The following is a 22,541-nucleotide window of genomic DNA, read 5'->3' as shown; positions in this document are numbered from 1 at the left end:
GCATTTGGGACATCCTCCTCTGCATTCCCGGGCCACAGCAGAGAGAGAGACTAGAAGAGGAGTAACCGGGACTAGTACCCGGTGTCCCAGCCGGGACTGGAACCTGGCGTGCCGGCACTGCAGGCAGAGGATTAGCCAGGGGAGCCACGGCGCCGTCCAACATGGGGTTTCTTTCATAGATCTCGCTGTTTGAGAACTGGCCCTGACGAATGCACACTCCATAGCTGACCGCTGTCACTGGGGCCAACACGGCCTTTCCTGGTGCACTGGTTTGGAAAAGGGGTGAGGATCTGGCGCTGCCTCTGCGCTCTGCCACAGGTCCTGCATCCAGGCTGAATCATGGACTGTTGCATCAAAAAAAGGTGCACTCAGCTCCTAACTGGCAGTAAAACCCTCAGCATCAGGGAGAGAATCAGAGCTTCTAAGTGAGAACTTGGTTTAGAAGGGACTGGCCCCTTTGACAAGCCAGCCCCCCCCCCCCTTTTTTAATTTCTCTCTTTGAAAGGCAGGGTGACAAAGTGGGGTTGGATTGTAGGGGGTAGATTGAGACAGAGACAGAGAGCTTCCATCCCCACTCTGTTTTTAAAGATTTATTTAGGCCGGTGCCGTAGCTCACTTGGCTAATCCTCTGCCTGCGGCACCAGCACCCCGGATTCTAGTCCCAGTTGGGGCACCTGGTACTAGTCCAGTTGCTCCTCTTCCAGGCCAGCTCTCTGCTGTGGCCCGGGAGGGCAGTGGAGGATGGCCCAAGTGCTTGGGTCCCTGCACCCCATGGGAGACCAGGAGGAAGTACCCGGCTCCTGGCTTTGGATTAGCACAGCACCGGCCGTGGTGGCCATTAGGGGAGTGAACCAACGGAAGGAAGATCTTTTTCTGTGTCTTTCTCTCTCACTAACTCTGCCTGGCAAAAAAAATAAAATAAAATAAAATAAAATAAATAAATAAATAAATAAAAATTATATACTTGCAGAGCAGAGTTACAGAGAGGCAGAGGCAGAGCGAGGTCTTCCATCCACTGGTTCACTCCCCAGACGACCACAAAGTCCAGAACTGTGCTGATCTGAAACCAAGAGCCTTCTCCGGGTCTCCCACGTGGGTGCAGGGGACTTAAGCCATTTTCCACGGCTCTCCCAGGCCATAGCAGGGAGTTGAATCAGAAGTGGAGCAGCCAGGACGTGAGCTGGTGCCCGTGTGGGAATGCCGGCACTGCAGGCACAGCTTTACCTCCTATGCCACAGCAGCCAGGTCTGGACCGGGACAGGCCAAAGCCTCGGGCTAAGGACTGTATCTGCGTCTCCCACATGGGTTGCAGGCACCCAAGAACTGGAGCCATCTTCTTTGCCTCCCCAGGTGCATTAGCGGGGAGCTGGATCAGGTGGAGCCCCAGGACTGTTGACTGTTGACTTGAAGCAGTGGCTTTGCCTGTTGCACCACAGCGCCAGCCCCGCCCCCAAAGCAGCTATGTTTTGATGTCTCTTTCTGTTCATGCTTTGTACTTATGACGGATTTAGATGAAACTTCCAAAGTATGTTTCCATTTGATTCTCCAAAAACCCTTTAAGAACATGTGCCCTTGTCCTCGTTGTTTGCAGCAGGGAACAGTTGAGCACGTCTCTGGGGCTCGGCCAGCTGAGCAGGCTGCAGTGGCACTTGGTGGTCCTCGTGCTCTCCCAGAGCTGCTGTTGTGCCCCAGGGGCAAGCGTCAGCTGGGGCAGAATGTGGGGTGTGTGGAGTCCTTGTGCAACACGGCTCTCGGGACGTGGGACTCAGTGTGCCAGTCTGTGTATGTATGGGCCCTTCCCGGGGCTGGAACAGGTGTGAGACAAAGATCAGGCTTCAGTTTGCAAAAGGCTTCCTTAAAAGCCAGCCTAGGTTGTTAGGGAAGCGACCCGGGTTGCCTTCCTCGTCCTGGCCATGGAAGGAAGCTCTCTTACTTGGTGAGTGGTGGTAAGAGCCTGCCCGGGCTGCTTGTTGCGGGAGGGACAGCATCTTTGTGAGCTGGGGTGGTGCTGTGCCCCGAGCAGGCGTTGGCTGCAGGCTGCTGCCTTGCTGGCTCGGCTCTGCAGGATCCCGGGTGAGATCACCTGTTGCTTAGTGCGGTCAGCCTCCACATTGCCGTTCCAGCTCCTGGGTGTTTGCGCTTGGGAGACTTGTAGAATATGCCGGAGGCTGACAACTTGAGGAGAACCAGTGGTGCTCCCAATAGACTGTCACATTAATTTTACTTTTTTTTTCCTTTTGAAGACTTTCATATAAATTCAGTAAAAGAAAACTGTAGAAGTCATCCGCCCTTTTAGCTCGGGAGCTGCCTTGCTTAGGGCCACACGCCTGGAAGTAGGGTGGGACCTGCTGGCTTTGTCCTTCTCTCTCTCCATTGTAGTGTGTTCACCCTCCACGTGTGTCGTCTTAAAGTCACAGAGCCGGACCCAGCGTGGGTGGCTGAGTAGCGGTGAGCGTGGCTGCTTCTGGTGTCCGTCACGTGTTGGTCTTTGTTTTCATGTTGCTGGAGGACTCGGGAAGGGTTCATTGTGGAGAGTTTTTAACATGTAACCCTTTGACACATTTTACAAATACTTTCTGGCATTTTGACTTTGTGGTTGTGGGTCTTTATCCCAGTAAGTGTATGTCCTCCTCCACTGCGCCAAGAGCAGGGAGCCCGGGAACTTGGCTGTGCCAAGAGTGAGGTCGGGAGCCCATCGTCCCTGCCTCTGTGGCCTGTGACCTCACATCACACGAGATGCCCTGCACCGTCTGCTCCTCTTGTGAGACAGTCACAGGGCCACACAGCTCACCGAGGGGTGGACGAGGGAACCGGCCACGCCACAGGAGCACCGGCGAGCCTCTTCCAAAGTTCTGTCTTCAAGTCATTCTTAACCTGTAAATCTCTCTCTGTTCTTTTCCTTCTGTCAGAGATCTGGATCTTTTTGTCTGCAGAATTGTTCTGCGTCCCAAATCTGATGTGAGCTGTATCTGTAATTTAGAGTTTTCTGTTAGCCTCAGTGAAGAATGCAAACAAGTGAAATTAATGTGCAGTGGATCTTATTTATTAACCATTGTGCCTCAGACGTGCGCATTCCATCAGGGATGAGAATGGATGCCCTGTCACCAGGGGCAGCTTTCCACTTTTCTGCTGTTCTGAGTCTTTGGCATCCAGACTGTTGGGGGGCACTGCTCTGGCATGCTGTCAGGCTGGGGGGTGTTTCTCGTGGGCGGGACCCAGTCCTGGTCCCTGATGTCTGCACGTGGGCAGTGGGAGCCGCAGGCTGGATGAAACTCGTCGTTTGGCTTCGCGGCTGGGAGTCGTGCCATCTGGCCGCTGTGCAGCCTTTCTTGTCGTGTGTTGTGCGCAGCGTGCTCCGCGACTCGCTGAAGTTGCAGGTGGGTGCCTTTGATCCCTCGTTCTCTCCTCTGACAAACACGGTCACGTGGTCACATGGGGAGACCAGTGTCTGGCTGCCAGTTTTCTAAATAGTGAGTTAATTTTCTCATAATCCTCAAAGGTTAGGGTTAGGGTTACTGAGTCATTTCATTTGTTACGGATTGAAATCATTTGGAATGTTGGGTTCATCACCATCACTGCCTTTCCTGAACTGAGTGAACGCCGTGCTCCTTGGGATGTTTGGTTCAACCTGGCCATCCCAGATAGCTGTCCCTCTCCTGCCAGAACCAGGACCCTCAGCGCTGAGCTCTAACAGTTCTAAGCCTACAGCGCCCAGACTGACGACCGGTACACCTCATCTGAGGCAGGAAGCTGTTACCAGGCCCTCCTGCCTCATGCACACGCGTCCCACTCTGTCCATCCCCCTCCCTGCAGAGCTCTGGCTGCTCGAGACGCGGTTATGATCATCCATGTGGCAGGTGCACCAGCAGCCTCAGGAACTGTCACACAACCACCAACAACGTCATTATTGAGAGCAGGGAACTTTTTTATTTTTTGTTTATTGCTTTTCCAAAAGTTTCTATCGGTCCCACTACTGTGGAGTCCATTTACAGTCACCTGTGGGGGCAGGTAAGCCGCGGCTTGGAGCGTCCGCATCCCATATCTGATGGTTGGTGCCAGTCCCCGCTGCTCTGCTCCAACCCACCCCCCTGCCGAGGTGCTGGGTGCAGCAGGTGACGGCCCAGGTGCTTGAGTTCCTGCCACATGCTTGGGTCTGAAGTCCTGTACAGTGCATGGTTCTGAGGTTACACACACAACATAGTTTGTTATAGAAGTTACCACTGTCGCGTCCTGTTCGCCTCGTTCCATCTGCAGTATATTAGTTGAGTGGGCTTTTGAAACTGCAGGGAAGCCACTGTCCCAAATGTCACAAACAAACTGTGTGATACTGTGCCAGCGCTGTGGCCTGTAGAGCTGGTATCCCATATGGTCATCGGTTCAAGTCCCGGCAGCTCCATTTTCTGATCTAGCTCTGCTATGGCTTGAGAAAGCAGCAGATGGCCCAAGTGCTTGGGCCCCTGCACCCATGTGGGAGACCCAGAAGAATCTTCTGGCTCCTGGCTTTGGATCAACACAGCTCCGGCCATTGTGGCCATCTGGGGAGTGAATGAGCAGATGAAAGACCTCTCTCTCTCTCCCTGCTTCTGCCTCTCTCTAACTCTGCCTTTCAAATAAATAATAAATCTTTAAAAAAAAAAAAAAAACTGCATGATACTCCTTCCCCCACCTGAACGTTTCTCTTGTTTTTTTTTGCTTTCCTTTTTCTTTTTTAAAAAGAGCTTCGGAAGTAATCATAGATGCACAGGAAATCCCCAAATGCAGTCCTGTGTACTTTCCCCCTAGTGTCTCTCGTAGTAACTGGAACAGGAACAAGAGGGGCTGAGGGCTGGATGGTACCCTTGGGCATACCCTCTGCTGTCCTCTCCCAGCCCTGCCTTCCTCGTCAGCGTGTGGTTTGTCACTGGGGACACACAGGCTGTGTCCTCTGGAGGTGGGCACCCGCAGAGACGCCTGCCAGAGTGCTGCCGTGTCGAGAGTTCACAACTCACAGCTGTGGAACCCAGCTGTTGAGGCTTTATTTTTTATCTATCTATTTTTTGAAAAGTATTGGAGAGGCAGAGAGAGTGGAGCGCCTCTATCTGTTGGTTCACGTTCCAGATACCCACAGCACTGGAGACCTAGGATGGGGCCAGAGGCTCCGGTGTGGGTGACAGGAGCCCAGTCACTGGAGTCAAGAGCCAGAGCCGGGAGTGAAGTCCAGGCACTATGACGTAGCAGTGGGTGTCCATCACTCAGCCACACACCCGCCCCCCGTACCACTGGAGGATTTTTCCTTGTCTTGTCTATCGTAGGCAGAGCTTCTGTAAGTGTTCCTCTGTGAACATAAGATGTCTTTTTCTGGCCTAAATGCCATCGTGTGCACCTGTTGAGTTGTATGTCCAGGGCCCGCTGAAAACCACGATAACACCAAGTAACTCTGAAAATGGCTGGGGCTGGGCAGCCTGGAGCTTCAGCTGGGTCTCTCATGGGTGCAGAGGCCCAAGCACTTGGGCCACCTTTGCTGCTTTCCAGGTGCATTGGCAGGGATCTGGATCAGAAGTGGAATAGCCAGGACTTGAACCAGTGCGCATGTGGGATGTCGGCACTGCAGGTGGAGGTTTAACCTCCTTTGCCACAGCGCCGGCCCCAGTCACACAGCTTTTAGAGGCCTGCACTCTCACCTGCATTTGGTGTCGTCATGGTTTTCTTTTTCTTTTATTTATTTGAAAGGCAGAGTTACAGAGAGAGGGAGAGAGAGATGATCCAGTCACTGGTTTACTTCCCAAACGGCTGCAACGGCTATGCCTTGGCCAGGCTAAAGCCAGGAGCCAGGTGCTTCTTCCTGGTCTCCCACGCGGGTGCAGGGCCCTCTCTGCTTCCTGCACTTAGAGCGTCCTGTGTGCTCTGTGCATAGGATAGGATTACGCGCAGTGCCGAGCAGTCCTGGGGTGCTCCCTCCTGCCCTCCAGGTCGCCCCTTCCTGGAGCCAGGGCCACTGCAGGAGGCCCCATGCTACAGCAAGGCCGGCAGTCTCAGCCTGAGTCCTCTCACTTCTTCATCTGTATTCATTGTGAAATACAATCTGATCCCTACGCAAGCCCCTGTGAAACCAAGACTTAGAACCCCCAGTCCCAGTGCCGTGCCCCACCCCGGCCACACTGTGCAGACTTGTCACGGGAGCACTGTCGGTGTAGAAGGCGTCGTCCTGGTGCTGCTGTGCAGCCTTCTGTTAGGAGTGCTGCTTCTGGGCGCGGTTGGTCTTGTCCTCGGAGGATCAGGATCGCCTGTTGGGGAATGTGTATCAGTTCTCTTTGCTTGGAGTCTTCACCAGCACTCGGTACCTTGTTGTGGCTTTAGCTTGCATTTCTTTGAATACTGATGGAATTGAGAACCTTTTCATCCACCCTTCAGATTTCCTTGAGTGTCTCGTGTCCATTCCGTGTTAGAGGGTTTCTCTTTTGCTTACTGGTGTGCGGGAGCTTTTCATGTACTCTGAGCAAATGCTGTCCTCCTTTGAGGGGCCTTCAGTGAGCAGACCTCCACTGGGGACAGGGCCGAGCTCTCAGACTCGCAGTCCTGGTGGTTTTCACCTGGTGCTTGAAAAGCTGTGGAGGTCGTGCAGATCTGTTCCTGCTTCATGGCTGTGCCTTTTACACGTGGGGTTAGGGTCTCCCTGCAGCGGACTCCTGGCCAGGCGCAGGCAGGGTCGCCAGCTGAGCAGTGGCATATGCAGGCACAGGTTGGTACCTCCTGTGGGTGAAGGGCCGTCTCTCTTGAGTGTGTTTCCCTGTTTGTGTCCCGTCCCCCCCCCCCCCCCCCCCGAAAGAGAAGCAGAGACACAGACAGACACACACACTGACTGCATCCACTGGCTGGCTACACAAATGCCTGCCAACAGCCAGGGGTAGGCGGGCTGAAGCCAGAGCCTGGGAGTAGAATTGGGAACCCAGGTGCATATGGGACGCGGGCTTCCCTGGTGGGGTGGCAGCCACTGCACCAGACACGGGGCCCACGCATGTTCCGCTTATCTCAGCCTTTTTCTTTTAATTTTAAGTGTCTTTTTGGAACTTTTATTTTTTTTAAAACTAGTTGTTTGATGGCTGCTCACCCTTCTCGGCCAGGGTGGGGCTCTACCCAGTTGTCCTTGCTGGGGGAACCAGTTCCCCCAGACACCCTAGCGAGGGCGAGAGGGTAGGGGGCGCGGCGCAGCTTTCCCAGGAGAAGCCCAGTGCGTGGATGTGCTGAGTCTTAATTTACAGTAACAGAAATCCAACGGAGACTTCATTTAGAGATTACAAAGTATTATGTCCAGATTTTTACTGGAAAATATTTTACAAAAGAAATCAGTAATTTAGTGTGTAGAGGGACACTGTTTGAAACACTTGCAAATCTCTATTACGTGGTTTAACTAAAAGCAGCTGAATACTTGTGTGTGTTTTTTGCATTCCGCCTGCTACATTCAGCTGACCCCACACAGGTGACCTAGTGTGGAAGGGAGGCATGTTTTGTCTCCTTCTCAGGAGACAGCAGGTGTTTGTGGTGGTAGTAGCAGTGTGGGATGCCCTGTGCTCCCCAGTCTGTTCTGCCAGTGGTTGGCCTCACTCCGACGGGCTGTTTGACTTCCTGTTGCTCATCTGGAAATGATCCTAGGTGGTGATCAGAACCAGCACCTCGATGCCACCTCTGACCTCATGAAATGTCTTCAGGTGTCAGGATGTCCCGTGTGCTCCAGAGTTCAGCTGTTTACTTGACGGCTTTATGTGAGATTTTATTGGTGGCAAGACTGCTGTCAGCTTTCTTTGAAATCACAATCTTGCTGTGTATCATCATTGAAAGGAGGGGATAGAGAGATATTGATTGATTGATTGATTGATCTTACACCAAATGCCTAAAACAGTCAGTGCTATGGAGCCAGGAACCAGAACTGCGTCTGAGGGTCTCATGTGGCTGGCAGGGGCCCGAGTGGTTGGGCCAGTCCTCTGCTGTCTCCCATGCACATTAACAGGCAGTTGGGTCAGAAGTGGAGCGGCTGGGACCGGCCCCTCCACTCCAGTACGGGCTGCAGGTGTCCCCGGCAGCAGCGTTCCCTGCTGACCACACGACTGCCACGCTGTGCCCACGTGAGGACTTGGAGCTGGCATCATTGTGACCAGACATTCCCTCTGCAGTGAAACATGAGTAGGCTGTCAGCGACTCAGCGTGGTGATCTCTGTGTGATGCAGTGTGCAGACCCCACACCCTGGGACGCAGGGGACTGGCGAACCTGCAGGTTGTGCTGTGCGGGAGTTGCTGGAGCCCAGCCTGCGGCAGCCTGTGGAGATGGGCCTCCGTTCTCCATGCTGTGCGGCTCCTGCAGCTCTGCCGCATGGAGAGGAAAGGGCAGGGCTGGGGGCTTGACCCCGGGCACCTGTAGGTGACACTGGACAGGTTCACTGTTGTGCCCTCAGAATGAGGGCAATGGCTAAAGACCTTGCCTCCTGCTGCATGTCACCTGCAGTGCCCACCAACACTGGAAAGGGCAGGTGGCATCTTGGTGTTGACCTCACATGTGCCCCGACCCCGACAGTGAGGAGCCAGCGCATGCTCCCGTGCAGCTTCACCCGGGGCCACTGCACTGAAGTCGCACATTGTCGTGCACTCAGGTGTTGAAATGATTGAGCCCAGCTGGGCTCAGCCTGGCCCGGGGCGCGTTGCAGCTGTTTCTTCAGACCTGTCTTCTCTGCACTGCCCCGGGAGTCTGCAGTGTGGGGAGGCTTCTGATGCCACGGAGCCCCCCTGCCCGGGGAAGGCCACGGGCTGGGCTTCGCATGGTTCATTTCTGCTCTCTGGGCCTTAGCCTCTCTGTTTACAGGAGCAGACCCTGCAGTGTTCTCTCATCCTGGCTTTCCAGAATCTGCCCAGACAAGACTTGTGTGCAGTTCTTGGTCTCTCTTTTGCAGCACCCTGGGTTTCTTTGGTGGCCCCATCTCCTCCTGAGCCTCACAGGTGGACTGGGTGAGGATTTCTCAAGGTCACTGAACAGTGCAGCCTGTACCTGGGCTCTGTGTGGACTGAGGGCTCCACCTCCTCTGGTTGCAGCTCAGTTGGACGAGGAGGCCTGAATGACTACCAGGGGCTTCCTTGGCTATTGGTGTCTGTGGGCAGCCGGGGCTCCTGTGTCCAGTCCCACTTCAACTTCCATTCCAGTGCTGTGTCAGCAGGGCTGGGACCGCCTCCCCGTAGACACTGCCCCCATCAGCAGGGCTGGGACCACCTCCCCATAGACACCGCCCCCAAGGGAAGTGCCACAATGCCACATGCCTTTCCTTCTGAGATTCTGCCCAAGACTCCTCCTTGCTGGAGCCTCTTTCCCCTTTGCCGTTAGGAAGTGCCCTTGGTGTGTTTCTGTGTCTTTTAAGAGGAGAGTGCCCTGGGGTGCCATGGTTTGCAGCCGTGGTCTGTGGGCCTGGGGGTGAGGGTCTCTGAAGTGTCTATAGAGAGGAAGGGGCCCCTGCCTTGCACCTGTCTCCAGGGCTGCCGCCCCTGCCCTGCGTCTGCTCCACACAGGAAATAGGGTGTGCAGCAGCCTCTTGGACGGCAGGGAGCTTGGCCAGCCGCCTGCACCGTGAGAAGCGCGGGCCCTGGATTCTCCTCCGTTCCTGGGGGCTGGCGGAAACACGCCTCTGCTCTGTCGGAATGTGTTTCAGCCCTTCACTGTTTCTTCCTACCAGTTCTAAGGACGGGCATTGCTGTTAGAAGTTTTGTTTTGTTCTTGGCCGTTGGTGTGCAGGACAGGGTGTTAGCTCAATGCAGATTCGGTGCTGAAGGGCTGCCACACCTCTGTGGATGGCACAGGCCCAGCAGCCACCTCCAAGGCCCTGTCCCTGCTCTACCAACGGCAGGGACACGGACCCTCCCTCTCCCTGTGGTCTCCTGCTGTTGTCACCTTGAGAAGCAGGGAGTGATGACCGGGCCTCCTGTTTCAGGTCTGGCCTTGAGGGAGACTCTGGGAACACGCTGTGCTGGGCTGTGCTGGGCTGTGCTGGGCTGGGCTGGGCTGGGCTGGGCTGGGTGGGGCTGGGCTGGGCGGGGCAGGTGGGCGGGAGGTGGAGCTGTGGGCACCTCCACTCAAGTGCCCACACACCCTTTATTATTTTTTTTTTTAAAGATTTATTTATTTGAAAGTTACAGAGAGAGAGATCTTCCATCTGCTGGTTTATTCCCCAGATGGCTACAAGGGCCAGAGCTGGGCCAGGCTGAAGCGAGGAGCAAGGAGCTTCTTCCACGTCTCCCATGTGGTGGCAGGGGCCCAAGAACTTGAGGCATCGTCTGCTTTCCCAAGCCATTTAGCAGGGTGCTGGGTTGGAAGCGGAGCAGCCTAAACTCAAACTGGCGCCCATACGAGATGCTGGTGGCCCCAGCACAGGCGCATCTTGAAGTGCAGAGAGGGTCCTGGTGTTTTCCTAGACTGACCTGACAGCATTTTCCACATTTGAACGCTGCAGTCCTTAGGGATTGATTGTGACCTTGTCGGTGTGGGGACATGTGCCCTGCAGGTGGGCCCAGGGCTCCTTGTTAGCCCTTGGAACAGGTGCTTCTCTGGCCCCACAGATGCAGGTTTCCCTGGTGGCCACCACCTGGAGCTTCCACTTTATGTGTGGAGAGATCCAAGCAGGGCCAGCCCCTCCCTGGCCACCAGGTGACAGTGGGTCCCTTCGCTGGCTGCAGGCAGCTCTCTGTTCCCGTCTGCTTGTGAAGTCACCTTTAAGAGGAGTAGCCGTGTCGCCTGACCAGGGAGACTGTGTCCCTGGGCTCCTGCCCCAGGGTTTGATTTGATGGTGGTGATCAGAAAGCCTCGGAGGCCAGCCCAAGACAGCTTCACAACTCTCCACCAGAAGGAACCTTGGCCCCTTTCCATGTTTAGCAGTGAAATGCTCAGCTCCGAACAGGGAGACTTAGGGCTCACAGCAGTCCTACCCTCTAAAACAAACATCCTGTAAGACACAGATTACTGCCTCCTCACGGGCCCTGTCCCTGCTGGAGCACAGGCTGGGGTGCGGCCACAAGGACCTGGGACAGCACCATCGGCGGCTTCCTGAGGGGCTGAGATGGACAAGGACTAACGTGTAGCCTAGCCTCTATTCCTGGTCAGTCGGCTGTTCAGAAAAAGCTGTGGCATGAGCCATGGTCCTGTGGCCTGGGTTCCTGAGAGGTCAGGAGAGGGCCAGATGGCCATGTGTCCAAGTTGCCAGCCAGAAACCTCACCGTGCTGGCCTTCCACAGTCTGAGTTCTGTGCTTGGATGTCAAGAGGCCAAGTCCACCTTGCTGCCAGTGACTGGGGACCCTCAGGTCTGCAGTGTGAGGCCCTGCAGGAGCCAGAGCCAAAGTCCTGGGAGTGACACGGCCTGCACAGTGTCCACTGTCACTGTGAAGGCGGGAGGGCACAGCAGAACACTTGGGCGGTACCGCTAAGCCACCAGGAGTTGACAGTGACACCTGCCTGTGGTGGGTGATGCCTGCCTTCATTTCCTGGGCAAGTCCTCAGATCCCTGGCGCTTTGTGGGGAGGTCAGCGAGGATGTGCCTTAAGGACAACAGCCTTTTCAAAACAAGTGCAGTCGCAGCGCTGTTGGCCAGCTCCCAGTGTGTGGACTGCTTCTCTTGCAGTGAAGTGTGCTTGGTAGACACCTCGTACCTCGCCAGTTGATCTCACAAAAGAAGCAGTGGTGTTTCTGTTGGTGAGCAAGGCGCAGCTGCAGGCGATGGAAATGGTAGTTGCTGGCCTTCTGGGACTCGCACTGTGCTCCCCCAAGGGCAGCAGCAATGACGGCAAGGTGCTGACGCTCCCTGGGCTCGGCCTGTGTCTCGGAGTGGCCATGGCTGTGGCGGAGCTCACCCAGTCCTGCCAGTTGGCCCCTGTGCTTCCTCTTGTGGAGTTGGGGTGCAGTTGGTCTGTAAGTCAGCCGTGCTCTCCTCTCGCTGTTCTGGGCCATTGCTCTGCCCACGCAGGAAGAGGAGTCTGGTTCTCCACTGAACACGGGGCTCAGAACCGTCCTTGACCAGAGCCCTAGTGTGGACACCTGGGCACAGGAAGCACAGCCAGATGCTGCAGGACTGCAGGACAGGCCGTGGGCTCTGCTGGCCTAGACAGAGCCTGTGCGCCTCTGAGGTACGCCTTTGTCCAGTTATCCATCCTGAGAGCAGGCAGGCTGGGATTTTAAAAACCTTCTACTGCTGCAGGCCAGCGCCGCGGCTCACTAGGCTAATCCCCCGCCTGTGGCGCCGGCGCCCTGGATTCTAGTCCCGGTCGGGGCGCTGGGTACTAGTCCCGGTTGCCCCTCTTCCAGGCCAGCTCTCTGCTGTGGCCGGGGAGTGCAGTGGAGGATGGCCCAAGTGCTTGGGCCCCGCACCAGCATGAGAGACCAGGAGAAGCACCTGGCTCCTGGCTTCGGATCAGCGCAGCGCGCTGGCCACAGCGGCCATTGGGGGGCTGAACCAACGGAAAAGGGAGACTTTTCTCTCTTTCTTTCTCTCACTGTCTAACTCTGCCTGTCAAAAAGAAAAAAACCTTGTGAAGCAGGGCCTGCTGGCTCCTAGACAGCTGTGAGTCTGACAGCTGGCCCTGGGCATGGTGCCGAGTTGTCTGTCTCTCCAGGCTGTGACTTGCAGCTCTGGGGTGGAGTCTAGAGTCCAGAGTTTGAGTAGGCAGGCAGGTGCCCTGTCTGGGAGCGCTGGGGCAGGAAGGCGGTGCCGAGGGAGAGCCGCAGCCTCCCCTTCTCCCCAGGGTGAGCCAGCTGTGTCCTTAACGCCAGAAACGGAGCACAGCGATGCTTGTTCCAGTACACTACTCTGGCGGGACCTCGGGGGTGCCGTGAAGAAGTCCGCAGAGGAGTGGCGGGTGGATGGGCAGTGTGTCCTGAGCGCAGGGCTGTCTGAGGGAGGCACGGGACGTGGGTGAGTCGGTCACAGTGCAGCACAGGGCACATGGCTGATGGGAAGGAGGACCTGAAGCCGTGCGCTGGGGTGGTTTCTAGAAGGTGCCTTCCTGCTGTCAGCAGGGTGTAGCCGTCGTCTCTCTGCCTCTGGGAAGAGCCCTTGGGGAGGGATGTCCCAAGCCAGTGCTTCTGGCCAAGGCCCACTTGGGGTGCGGCGGCTCTGGCCCCCTGCGCACAGCCGCAGCCGCGGCCCCTCTCAGACCTGGGCAGCTCAGCGTGAAGTCGGCTGGGCTCTGGCTGCCTCTTGGTACGGTGGAGTCTGACCTCTGTGTCCTTTCTTGAAGCAGACGGTCGACGACGAAGCGATAGCAGCATAAATGACGGCCACGTGAGGGAGCAGAACGATGCCCAAGGGTGGGTGTTCTAGAACACCACAGCAGGAAGACTTCGCTCTCCGCAGCGACATGGTGGAGAAACAACCTGGGAAGAAGGTAATGTGCGCGCCTGCCGCCGCGGGCCCCCGTGCGTGGTGTTCAGACCCAGGCTGTGGGCTGGCAGTGCCCACCTTCCCCATGGCTCCTGGTCAGCCAGAGCAAGTGGCTGTGAGGGGGGGCTCTCTACACGTGGGCTTGCTTCCTCCTAACGGTGGTGGTTGCGACTTGGGAACCGAAGTCGAGCTTTCACTAACAGGTGTGTGTATAGACAGTGCTCTCGGCTGCAGCCTGCCTTTGGCTGCACACCTCCAGCCCCAGAACCGCAGGACTTGTGCCACGTGTCAGTGGACCCTTCAGGCCGCCAGACGCTTCTCTGCACTTCCGTGTCCCGACGGCAAGCACTGCTGGGGAATTTTACTCCAAATGTGAGCAGGAAAAGAAGACGTAAATCCAAACCACTGTGTTTTATCGAGAGCTGTTAAGACTGGATTCTGGGGTGCGTGCTTCCTGTCCTGTAGTACAGGGTGGAGGTGGAGGGGGAGGGCACAGTTCTGAGGTGTGCATTTCCTGTGTGTGTGTGATGCGGTTCTGGGCTCTGTACTTTCTGTTCTGCAGTATGGGGTAAGGGTGGAGGACATGGTTCTGGGGTGCGCACTTCCTGTACTGCAGTGTGGGGTCGGGGTGTATGTGACACAATTCTGGGCTATGCACTTCCTGTCCAGTGTGTGTGAGGTCTGGAGGACACGATTCTGGGGTGCACACTTCCTGTCCTGCAGTGTGGGTGGGGTCTGGTGGTTACGATTCTGGGGTGTATACTTCCTGTCCTGCAGTGTAGCGTGGGAGTGTGTGTTACACAGTCCTGGGTTGCGAGCTTGCTGCCCTGCAGTGCCAGGTTGGATCTGGTGAGAATGAATTTGGAATCAGAACAAGGTTCAGGTTCAGTGTGTGTCATGTGTTGGCTTTGTGACTGTCGGTCCTGAGTTCAGTTCCGCAGTCTTCAGCAGGACGGGAGCATCTCGGGGTTAGTGATGGTGAGATGCTTGTGTGCCCACACACTGGCAGGTTCCTGTTACGGAGTCCTGACGGTCCACCCAGCTGTCCCTGTACAACTGCTGCTGGGTAGACCAACTCCAGCTCCGAGCCCTGGCCCTCTATTCCAGCACTTGGTTGGGAGAGAGGGTCAGGATGGTCCACCCCTGTGTGTCCGGGCCCTCCTGCTTTGTTGACTCGTCTGTCTTTGATCTAACTGGGTTTGGAGCGGTCCCAGGTTAGCAGGTGTTGCGTGTGTGAGAATTGACAGTCATTTGGCTGCTGTGGTTCTGGGTGAGCGTGCCCAGCTGCTGTTGAGGCAGAACAAGTAGAAGTACCTGTGCCTCTGAACCACGCTCCTGGTGTGGGCGCCACCGGGGCAGGCCGAGGCTGAGGCCGAGTCCTGCGGGGGCCAGCACCACGACCCTCTGAGCCTCAGTGAGGAGGTGGAGGGGAGACTGCAGCAGGGGCCCTGGGACTGGCAGACGGGAATGGGACCGCGCTTGCTGGTAAGTCCCGCCCCTTGGCACTGAGACGCTGAGGCCCTGAAGTACCTGGACAGATTCACACAGATAGGTCAAGGTACCCTTGGTCAAGCCGTGGTGTTCTGGTCTGCGTAAGAGTTTCCATGCAACAGAATTGGGTGGTTGTCAGCAAGGCACCAGGAGACCCCGCCCCACTCCTCCTCCTGCGGTGAGGCTTCTGCAGTGCTGCACCTGCGGGCTGGAGGGCCTCCCAGCTGAGGCTGGCCCTGCAAACGGCACCCGGAGCTCAGTGCCTGTGGCCAGTTGTGTCAGGAGTGAGCTGTGGCCAGGAGCGCACTCCACCTCCCGCCACAGTGCTGCTGGCTGCGTCGGCCTCAGCTTCCTCGCCTCACTGGCTGTGGACCCTGCACATGCCGCACTCTCTGGAGGTGCACCCCTGTGTGCTCTGTGGAGATGCACCCCTGTGTGCTCTCTCTGTGGAGGTGCACCCCTGTGTGCTCTCTCTGTGGAGGTGCACCCCTGTGTGCTCTCTCTGTGGAGGTGCACCCCTGTGTGCTCTCTGTGGAGGTACACCCCTGTGTGCTCTCTCTGTGGAGGTGCACCCCTGTGTGCTCTCTGTGGAGGTGCACCCCTGTGCGCTCTCTGTGCAGGTGCACCCCTGTGCGCTCTCTGTGGAGGTGCACCCCTGTGCGCTCTCTGTGCAGGTGCACCCCTGTGCGCTCTCTGTGGAAGTGCACTCCTGTGTGCTCTCTGTGGAGATGCACCCCTGTGCTCCTGGCTCAGCTGTCTTCCTGGGCTGCAGCTCCTCTCACTGCCTTTACAGGCTGGGGTTTGCTTCATTGCCCAGAGAGGGGCTGAGCCCTGGAAGCCCTGGGGCGTGGTGTTGCACCCTGGCTGGGTGGGTCACACTTAGGTCTGCGTGTTTGACCCCAGCAGCACTGTAGAGGTCAAGGCCACTCTTGTGCCTGGCATGTGTCAGGCATACTTGTGTCATGCCCTTGGGGAGCTGCTGGTGGCGTTCCAGAGCTGTAGCTGTGGACGGATGGACGAGGGTGGCCTGCACTTCCCCAGGGACTCGGCAGTGGGGAGAGTGGTGAGCACCTGCCCTGGGAAGAGGAACCCGCAGCTGTCAAGCTGGCGATACAGGCATTAACTCTTCTTCCCAGGTGGCCAGTTGTGACAATGATGGTGCAAAAAGCGGTCCTCACGCACGGTCTCAGGGTCTTAAAGAGCGGCTAGGCTGGGCCTGAGTGAAGCCTGCAGCCGAAGCATATTCTAGACTGCTGCGGCTGTTCTCTTGTTGAAACACAAAGGAGACTGAGTGAGCGTAGCTGGTGCTGCTGTCGTGGGGTGAGCTGTGTCTACGGAGGCATAGATGGTAATGTAGGGGTGTCCTGCTTGCTCTTAAGAACTCATTCATTCATTCGAAAGGCAAAGCATTAGAGAGAGAGAGGGAGGGCTTGTATCCACTGGTTGGCTTGCCAAATGACCGCACCAGCCAGGGCAGGGCCAGGCCAAAGCCAGGAGCTTGGAACAACATCTGGGTCTCCGTGTGGGTGGTGGGGCCCCAAGCACTTGGGTCATCCGCTGCTGCCTCCCCAGGTACAATAGCAAGAAGTCGGATTTTAAGCAGAGCAGCTAGAACTTGGGTGGTGCTCCAGTATGAGATGCTGGTACATCGCAGATGGCCGCGTACCCTGTGCGCCACGATGCTAGCGTCCTATTTTCTTATAAACTGTGCAAGAGAACATCTGACAGCACTGAAGTGCTGTGCCCAAGTGACGCTGTCTTGGCCTGGGTTGCCACCAGCATGGGAAGCTGGGAGGATGCCCCGATGCTGTCGGTGCCCCTGTCCTTGGGATGCAGGCTTCCCTAGTGGCAGAGCTCAGGAACACGGGGTGCTGCTGCCCACGATGGCCGCTCACGATGTGTCTGCTTAGTTTTTCGTCATGAACTCCATTTTCCGCAGGTGCATTTGCATGTGATACAGAGCAGCCTGTTTTCAGATTTTCCTCACGGAGCCTTGATCTGAGAGCTTGGTGATGAGGCTGCAGGCGATTGCAGGGAGCACCCCAGCACCACGTGTACCTGCTGTTTACCCCTGCCCTTTGCCGCGGGGGTCTGACCCCTCCCTGTCAGCTCCGCAGACTCCTGCAGCGCCTCCTGCAGCCTGCGAGCCTGAGCCAGTGGCCCCTGAGCCACCTGCCTCTCTCAAGACCGGGTCCTTCTGGTTTGGGAACTACATGTGCACTGTGTCACCACAATGCGGAGAGGCTACTGGTGCCCTCACGCCCCCTGAAGCCAGTCTGCAGAGGTGGCTGGGTCAGAGCCACCAGTGGGGCTGTGAGCTCGCCAGCCGCCCTCATCTAACAGGGCAGCTTCAGAGGTGGCCTCCATTTGGAAGCTCAAAGGGTTGTGGCTGGTGTGGTCTTGGATGCTCTGCCCCATCTGGTGGTTCCGTGCAGGCCTCGCTAAGCTCTGTGCAGAGTGGCAGGCCACAGGCCCACCCTCCTCCCACTGCTGCAGGCGTTCTGGAGTGAGCATCTGCTCGTCTTGGCTCTCAGACGCCCTTCAGCGCAGCAGCAGAGGCCACGTTCGCTTGAGGGTCTCTCTGTCTCTTGCTGGGGCAGAGAAGGAAGCACAAATGGCCGGGCCCGGCATCCTCTCTTCCCAAGCCAGCGTGGGGGCCTGCCATCCGCAGGCTGCCGAGAGCTCCGCGGCCCTGCTTCCTGACCCATGCAACCTCTCCGACCACCGAGTGTACGAGGAGTGGGACGTGCCACCCTCCGACTGCGCGCTTGCTGTTGTCAGAGTCTGACGTCCCCTCCGGGCTTCGCCATGTGACTGAGTGCCTGGCTCAAGTCACGCCGTCAAGTCCGAGTCCTGTGTTGTGACTCCTTCCCCGCATTCCTTCCCGGTTTTAATTACTACAGTAAGCCAGAGCCTCTCACTGAGGAAGAGAACAAGGTTAAGACGATCCTCGTGACCCGGGCCTTGTCTGCTGGGGCTGCTGCCTGCCCCTCACTGGCTGCCCTCAAGTGTGTGTTGCCTTCATAATCCCCAATTTTTCTTCATTCTTGTTTAACCTCCCTGGAATTCCAGTCTGTTTGCTTTTAAGTTTTGTAATTTTAGTTCTTAGATGCAGGTCTGTGACTCATTTCTAGTTCGCTTTTGCATAGCGTGTGATGGAGGGGAGAAGGCCACTTTGTGTGCAGGGACAGCTGGGGTCAGCTGTTCACCAGCACGGCACTGACACCACACTGGAGGGCACGGAAGCTTCACCACTACCCCTTGTGAACACAGGCCTAAAATGGTAACGAGTTTTGGTAAATTGAATTTGTTGGTGTAAGGGTGGTATATCATGACCAAATGGAGTTTGTACCAAGAATTGAAGGCAGATTTAATATCCGCAGTCCATCAGCTCAGCTCGTCGTATTGATAAATTACAGAAAGAAAGCTGGGCGATCCTCTCAGTTGAGCAGCAGAAGCATCTCCGGATGCAGGCCCCCCCCCCCCCCCCGAGTGGGAGTGGACGGGGATTTCTCCGCCTGATGCAGAGAGCTGGGAGGAGCCTCGAGTTCGTTCCGGACTCAGGACCGCAACGCTGGATCTTTGCCACCTGACTTTGGAAACAAGGCAGAGAGCTGCCTGCTGTCGCCAGTGCTGTCAGCGTGTCCTGCAGCTGTGACCAGCACGGCCTCACAGATGGGGAAGGAGGGGCGGCACTACCTTCATCGACAGGCCCAAGAACTATGCGGGGAGCCCTGAGAGTGAGTTCCCATTGGCTGCAGTGCAAAGCCAGTATGCACGATTGGCATTTTAAAATGCATTTACAGTAGCATCAGAAATGCGGATTTTGGGGCCAGCGTTGTGGTATAGCAGGTTAAGCCTCTGCCTGTGATGCTGGCATCCCATATGGTGCAGTTAGACTCAGCTGCTCCACTGACGATCCAGGTCCCTGCTAATGGCCTGGGAAAAGCAATGGAAGATACCCAAGTGTTGGACCCCTGCAACTCCTCTGGGAGACCCAGAAGAAATTCCAGGCTCCTGGCTTTGGCCTGGCCCAGCTCTGGCCGTGTGGGGAGTGAAGCAGCAGATGGAAGACCTCTTTCTCTCCTTTGCCCTTTTTGTTTCTGTAACTGTACCTTACAAATAAATAAAATAAATATTCTGAAAAAATGGTTTAACTTCTTGATGAACTCTAAATGCACATCACAGCTTCTATTTTGTTTTAGAACCAGAGCCTGTCTCTGTGCAGATGAAATGACACTGTGCTGCCATTGTCCCTGGGAGCCTTCCCTGGGCCGCCCCCCCCAAGGACGGTGTACAGTCGGAATCAGCTGAGGCACGGCTTGTCCTGCGTGGCACTGGTGTGAATGTTTGGCAGTTTGTTCATCCTTCTGTGGGTGAACAGGTAACAGAATATTGCCATGAGCCATCTGGGTACTTCAAGAAGTTTGTAGAAAATGGAATTATAAATGGGTCAGTGGGGGTCAGCGCTGTGGCGTAGCAGGTGGGACCACCACCTGCAGTGCCGGCATCCCAGGTGAGCGCTGGTTCCAGCTCCTCCACTTCCGATCCAGCTCTCTGCTGTAGCCTGGGAAAGCAGTGGAAGATGGCCCAAGTCCTTGGTCCCCTGCACTGGCATGGGAGACGCAGAAACTCCTGGCTTTGGATTGGTGCAGCTGCGACTGTTGTGGCCAGTTGGGAAGTGAGTCAGCGGATGGAAGACTGCCCCCCACCCACCCACCCCTGCCGCGCGCACCTCTCCTTCTCTCTCTGTGTAACTCTGACTTGCAAATAAATAAATCTTTTAAAACATGGATCGATCCACGTCCTCATTAACCCTTGCTGGTGTTAAATGGTCTGTGGTGGCACCGAGTGGCTTTGTGTTTCTGCTTCTGCTGGTCACGAGGGTCTCCTCTGCTGGCGCCTGTGGACATTCTCTCTGTGACTCGAGGAGCAAGGAGGACCGGGGACACTCTGCTCCCTGTGCACACCCCCAGGCTCCCATCCTCCTCTGCTGCTTTGTAGGCCCTTTGTCCCCAGGGAGCTGTGGCTCTCACGTCTCTCCTGATGTGAACCTCCGGGGAAGGGCTTCCATTCCAGCCTTTTCCAGGACTGACCCTGTTCTGCAGTGCAGTCCTTGGCATCTCCGCCCAGAGGGCCCCACAGGAAGCCTTGGGATTGCCCTTCTCAGACGTGAAGACCAGTCCGGGAGAATTGCCCTGGGACCCTGTGGGACCCTGAGTGTGTTCTTAGTTTTCTCTTAGTACTGTTTTGTGATTATGGAGAGGGCTTGAGCATCTTTTCCTGGGTTTATTCTGTGTACTTGATGTCTTCTGATAAGAATATCAAGTGATACTTTAACGTTTCCTGGGGTGGGCAGTTGGCACAGTGACGTCCACCTCCTGTAACAGAGTCCAGAGCCCTCCGTTTCCCAGCTGCTTCCTGCTGACGTGCACACGCCCTGGGAGGCCGCAGGTGACCCTCAGATGCTGAGGTCTCTACTGCCCGTGGGATGCACCCAGGTGGAGTTTTCTGTTCCTGGCTTCTGCCTGGCCCAGCCCCAGTTGTTACGGGCACTTGAGCAGCAAACTAACAGATGGAAGATAAATCTTTCTCTCTCTCTCTATGCCTTTCACATAAATAAATACATTTCAGAAAATAAACTCCAGTTGCCAGTTGTTCATTGTATTTTTAATAATAAGTAATTTTCAAATTGTGGCATATAGCAAGTACTTTCTCTGTCTGAAAGCATTTCTAATTCCAAAGTTTATATTCCTTTGGATTTTTATGTATGCAATCATAATTTTTTAAAAGATTTTATTTATTTTATTAGAGGGTAGAGTTACAGACAGTGAGAGGGAGAGACAGAGAGAAAGGTCTTCCAAACGCTGGTTCACTCCCCAAATGGCAGCAACGGCCGGAGCTGTGCCAATCTGAAGCCAGGAGCTTCTTCCTGACCTCCCACGTGGGTGCAGGGCCCAAGCACTTGGGCCATCTTGTACTGCTTTCCCAGGCCACAGCAGAGAGCTGGACTGGAAGTGGAGCAGCTGGGACTAGAACTGGCGCCCACGTGGGATGCCGGCACTGCAGGCGGAAGATTAACCTACTGTGCCACAGCACAGGCCCCCCAGTCATATAATCTTAAGGTTAGTACTTTGTTTTCTCTCAAGGGAAGACAACAAAACAAAAGGATTGAGCGGATGCAGTTGCAAAGCAGCCTTATTTCTGAGGCACAGATGTCTCCCAGCTTGGACCTGAACACTCAGTGCAGCTGTGCTCCTCCTGCAGGTCGCCTTGGAAGGCTTGGTGGCGGCCATGCGCGTGCAGCATTTTGTTAGAATGGTTTTCTTGTGGTGGGCAGTTGAGTTGTTATGACTCGAGCCTCATCATAGGGGAGAACCTCGCTTCCTGCTGTCAGCATTCCCAGGAAGATGTCCCCACCCATGTCTGTTTAGTTTTTACAAGTGGATGTATTTTTATTTACTTGAAAGTCAGATGGAGATGGACATCCTCTGTTCTCTGGTTCACTCCTCAGATACCCTCAGTAGCCGGGGTGGGCCTGCCAGGAGCCAGGAACTCAAATCTGAGTCCCCCTTGTCCGCGGTTCGGGCTTCCAGTTCTAGGGCTGTGGTCACGGCAGCCTCGCTAGACTAGTGGGGACATTGCTCCTCTCTCTGCTCTGAAAGGATTTGGACAAGACTGGTGTTTGGTTTTTGGATGGTTGGGTGGCAGGACTGGCCAGCACTGGCCCTGAGGCAGAGCAGTTCTGCCAGGAGACTCGAGGGGTCTCCAGCGTGCTGAGGGTGGATCCTGGGGCCCGCGGCTTTTCCAGGGGGCGTTCCAGCAAGCAAGCTGCCGCAGGAGGCGCAGTAGCCCCGGTGCCCATGTCTGCTGCCAGAGGACCACACCGAGGCCTCCCTCGGGGGCTTCCTGGGGTTGAACCACTTTGCTGCAGCGTGTGAGGATGCACCCAGGCCCCAGGGTCGCCCCTACAACCTGGGTGGAAGAGGTCAGGGCTTCTGGGGCCGCCTTTACCTTGTGCGGTGTGAGCATTCATTGGGCAGCCTGGGGACCTGCGCCTTTGCCCTGAGACCAGTCCCAGTGAGAGGAGTTCCTGCTTCTGCCTCGCACCTCCACCTCCTCCTCCTCCTGATATTGGGATCCGGACACTCATGTCTTGTCACCTCCGAGCCACAGACGGAGACATCCCGTTAAGTGAGATTGCAGGAGCTGCCCACAGTGCTGCCCTCTGGACACGTGTGTGCAGTGTGTCCAGTTCCCCAGGGCTGCCCTGTTCCTTCCACAATGCTGTGGATGCCTGAGGCACGTGCTGGCCTTTCATCGGGCGGGGATGCTGCATCCAGATGTGCTCTGACTCCTGGCGTGTCCCTGGCCAGAGCGAGGGCAGAAAGCGGGGCATCAGGAGCAGAAGAGGCAGACTGCTGCCCAGGGAGTGTCTGGTGGCAGTAGGCGGCGACTGCAGCTCCAGAAAGGAGGGCGCTCGGCCTGCCTTCCCGGTGCCCCAGCACCCCTGGGCGACTGCCTGCACCGGCAGCCTCTGTCTCGTTTCTCCTCCTGACTTAGTACCCAGGATACAAGGGCTGGGGTCGGAGGCGTGTGGGTGCCTTCTGTCTGCCTGCTCCCTGCACCAGGAAGGCTCGTCGGCAGCGGTTTCCCCAGAGTCCTCCAGG

The 22,541-nt window shown here is 56.3% G+C and overlaps 1 protein-coding gene and 1 long non-coding RNA gene across 10 annotated transcripts in view; both read left to right on the top strand.

The window, feature by feature from the left end:
* ANKRD11 (ankyrin repeat domain containing 11) overlaps window positions 1-22,541 on the top strand; it is a 143,898-nt gene that overhangs the window by 100,185 nt on the left and 21,172 nt on the right. For 5 of the 8 annotated variants that reach the window (XM_070062841.1, XM_070062836.1, XM_070062838.1 and 2 more), the window contains one exon: window positions 13,241-13,384. In XM_070062841.1, the coding sequence (XP_069918942.1) occupies window positions 13,298-13,384 (87 nt within the window). In that variant the 5' untranslated portion in view covers window positions 13,241-13,297. Of the gene's footprint in view, window positions 1-13,237; window positions 13,385-13,583; window positions 13,824-22,541 lie in introns of all 8 variants that reach the window. The other 3 variants (XM_070062842.1, XM_070062843.1, XM_070062837.1) reach the window with 2 other exon arrangements.
* On the top strand, window positions 13,830-17,779 carry LOC138846596 (uncharacterized). 2 transcript variants are annotated; one of them, XR_011384137.1, is made up of 2 exons: window positions 13,830-15,269; window positions 15,353-17,779. It is a non-coding gene; the product is annotated as an uncharacterized lncRNA (long non-coding RNA). The 2 variants fall into 2 exon arrangements; XR_011384136.1 differs by having other exon boundaries at window positions 15,324-17,779.

Source organism: Oryctolagus cuniculus, chromosome 18 (genome assembly GCF_964237555.1).
Source record: "Oryctolagus cuniculus chromosome 18, mOryCun1.1, whole genome shotgun sequence".
In the NCBI taxonomy this organism is placed as follows: domain Eukaryota; kingdom Metazoa; phylum Chordata; class Mammalia; order Lagomorpha; family Leporidae; genus Oryctolagus; species Oryctolagus cuniculus.
This window is presented reverse-complemented; position numbering and strand designations above follow the sequence as displayed.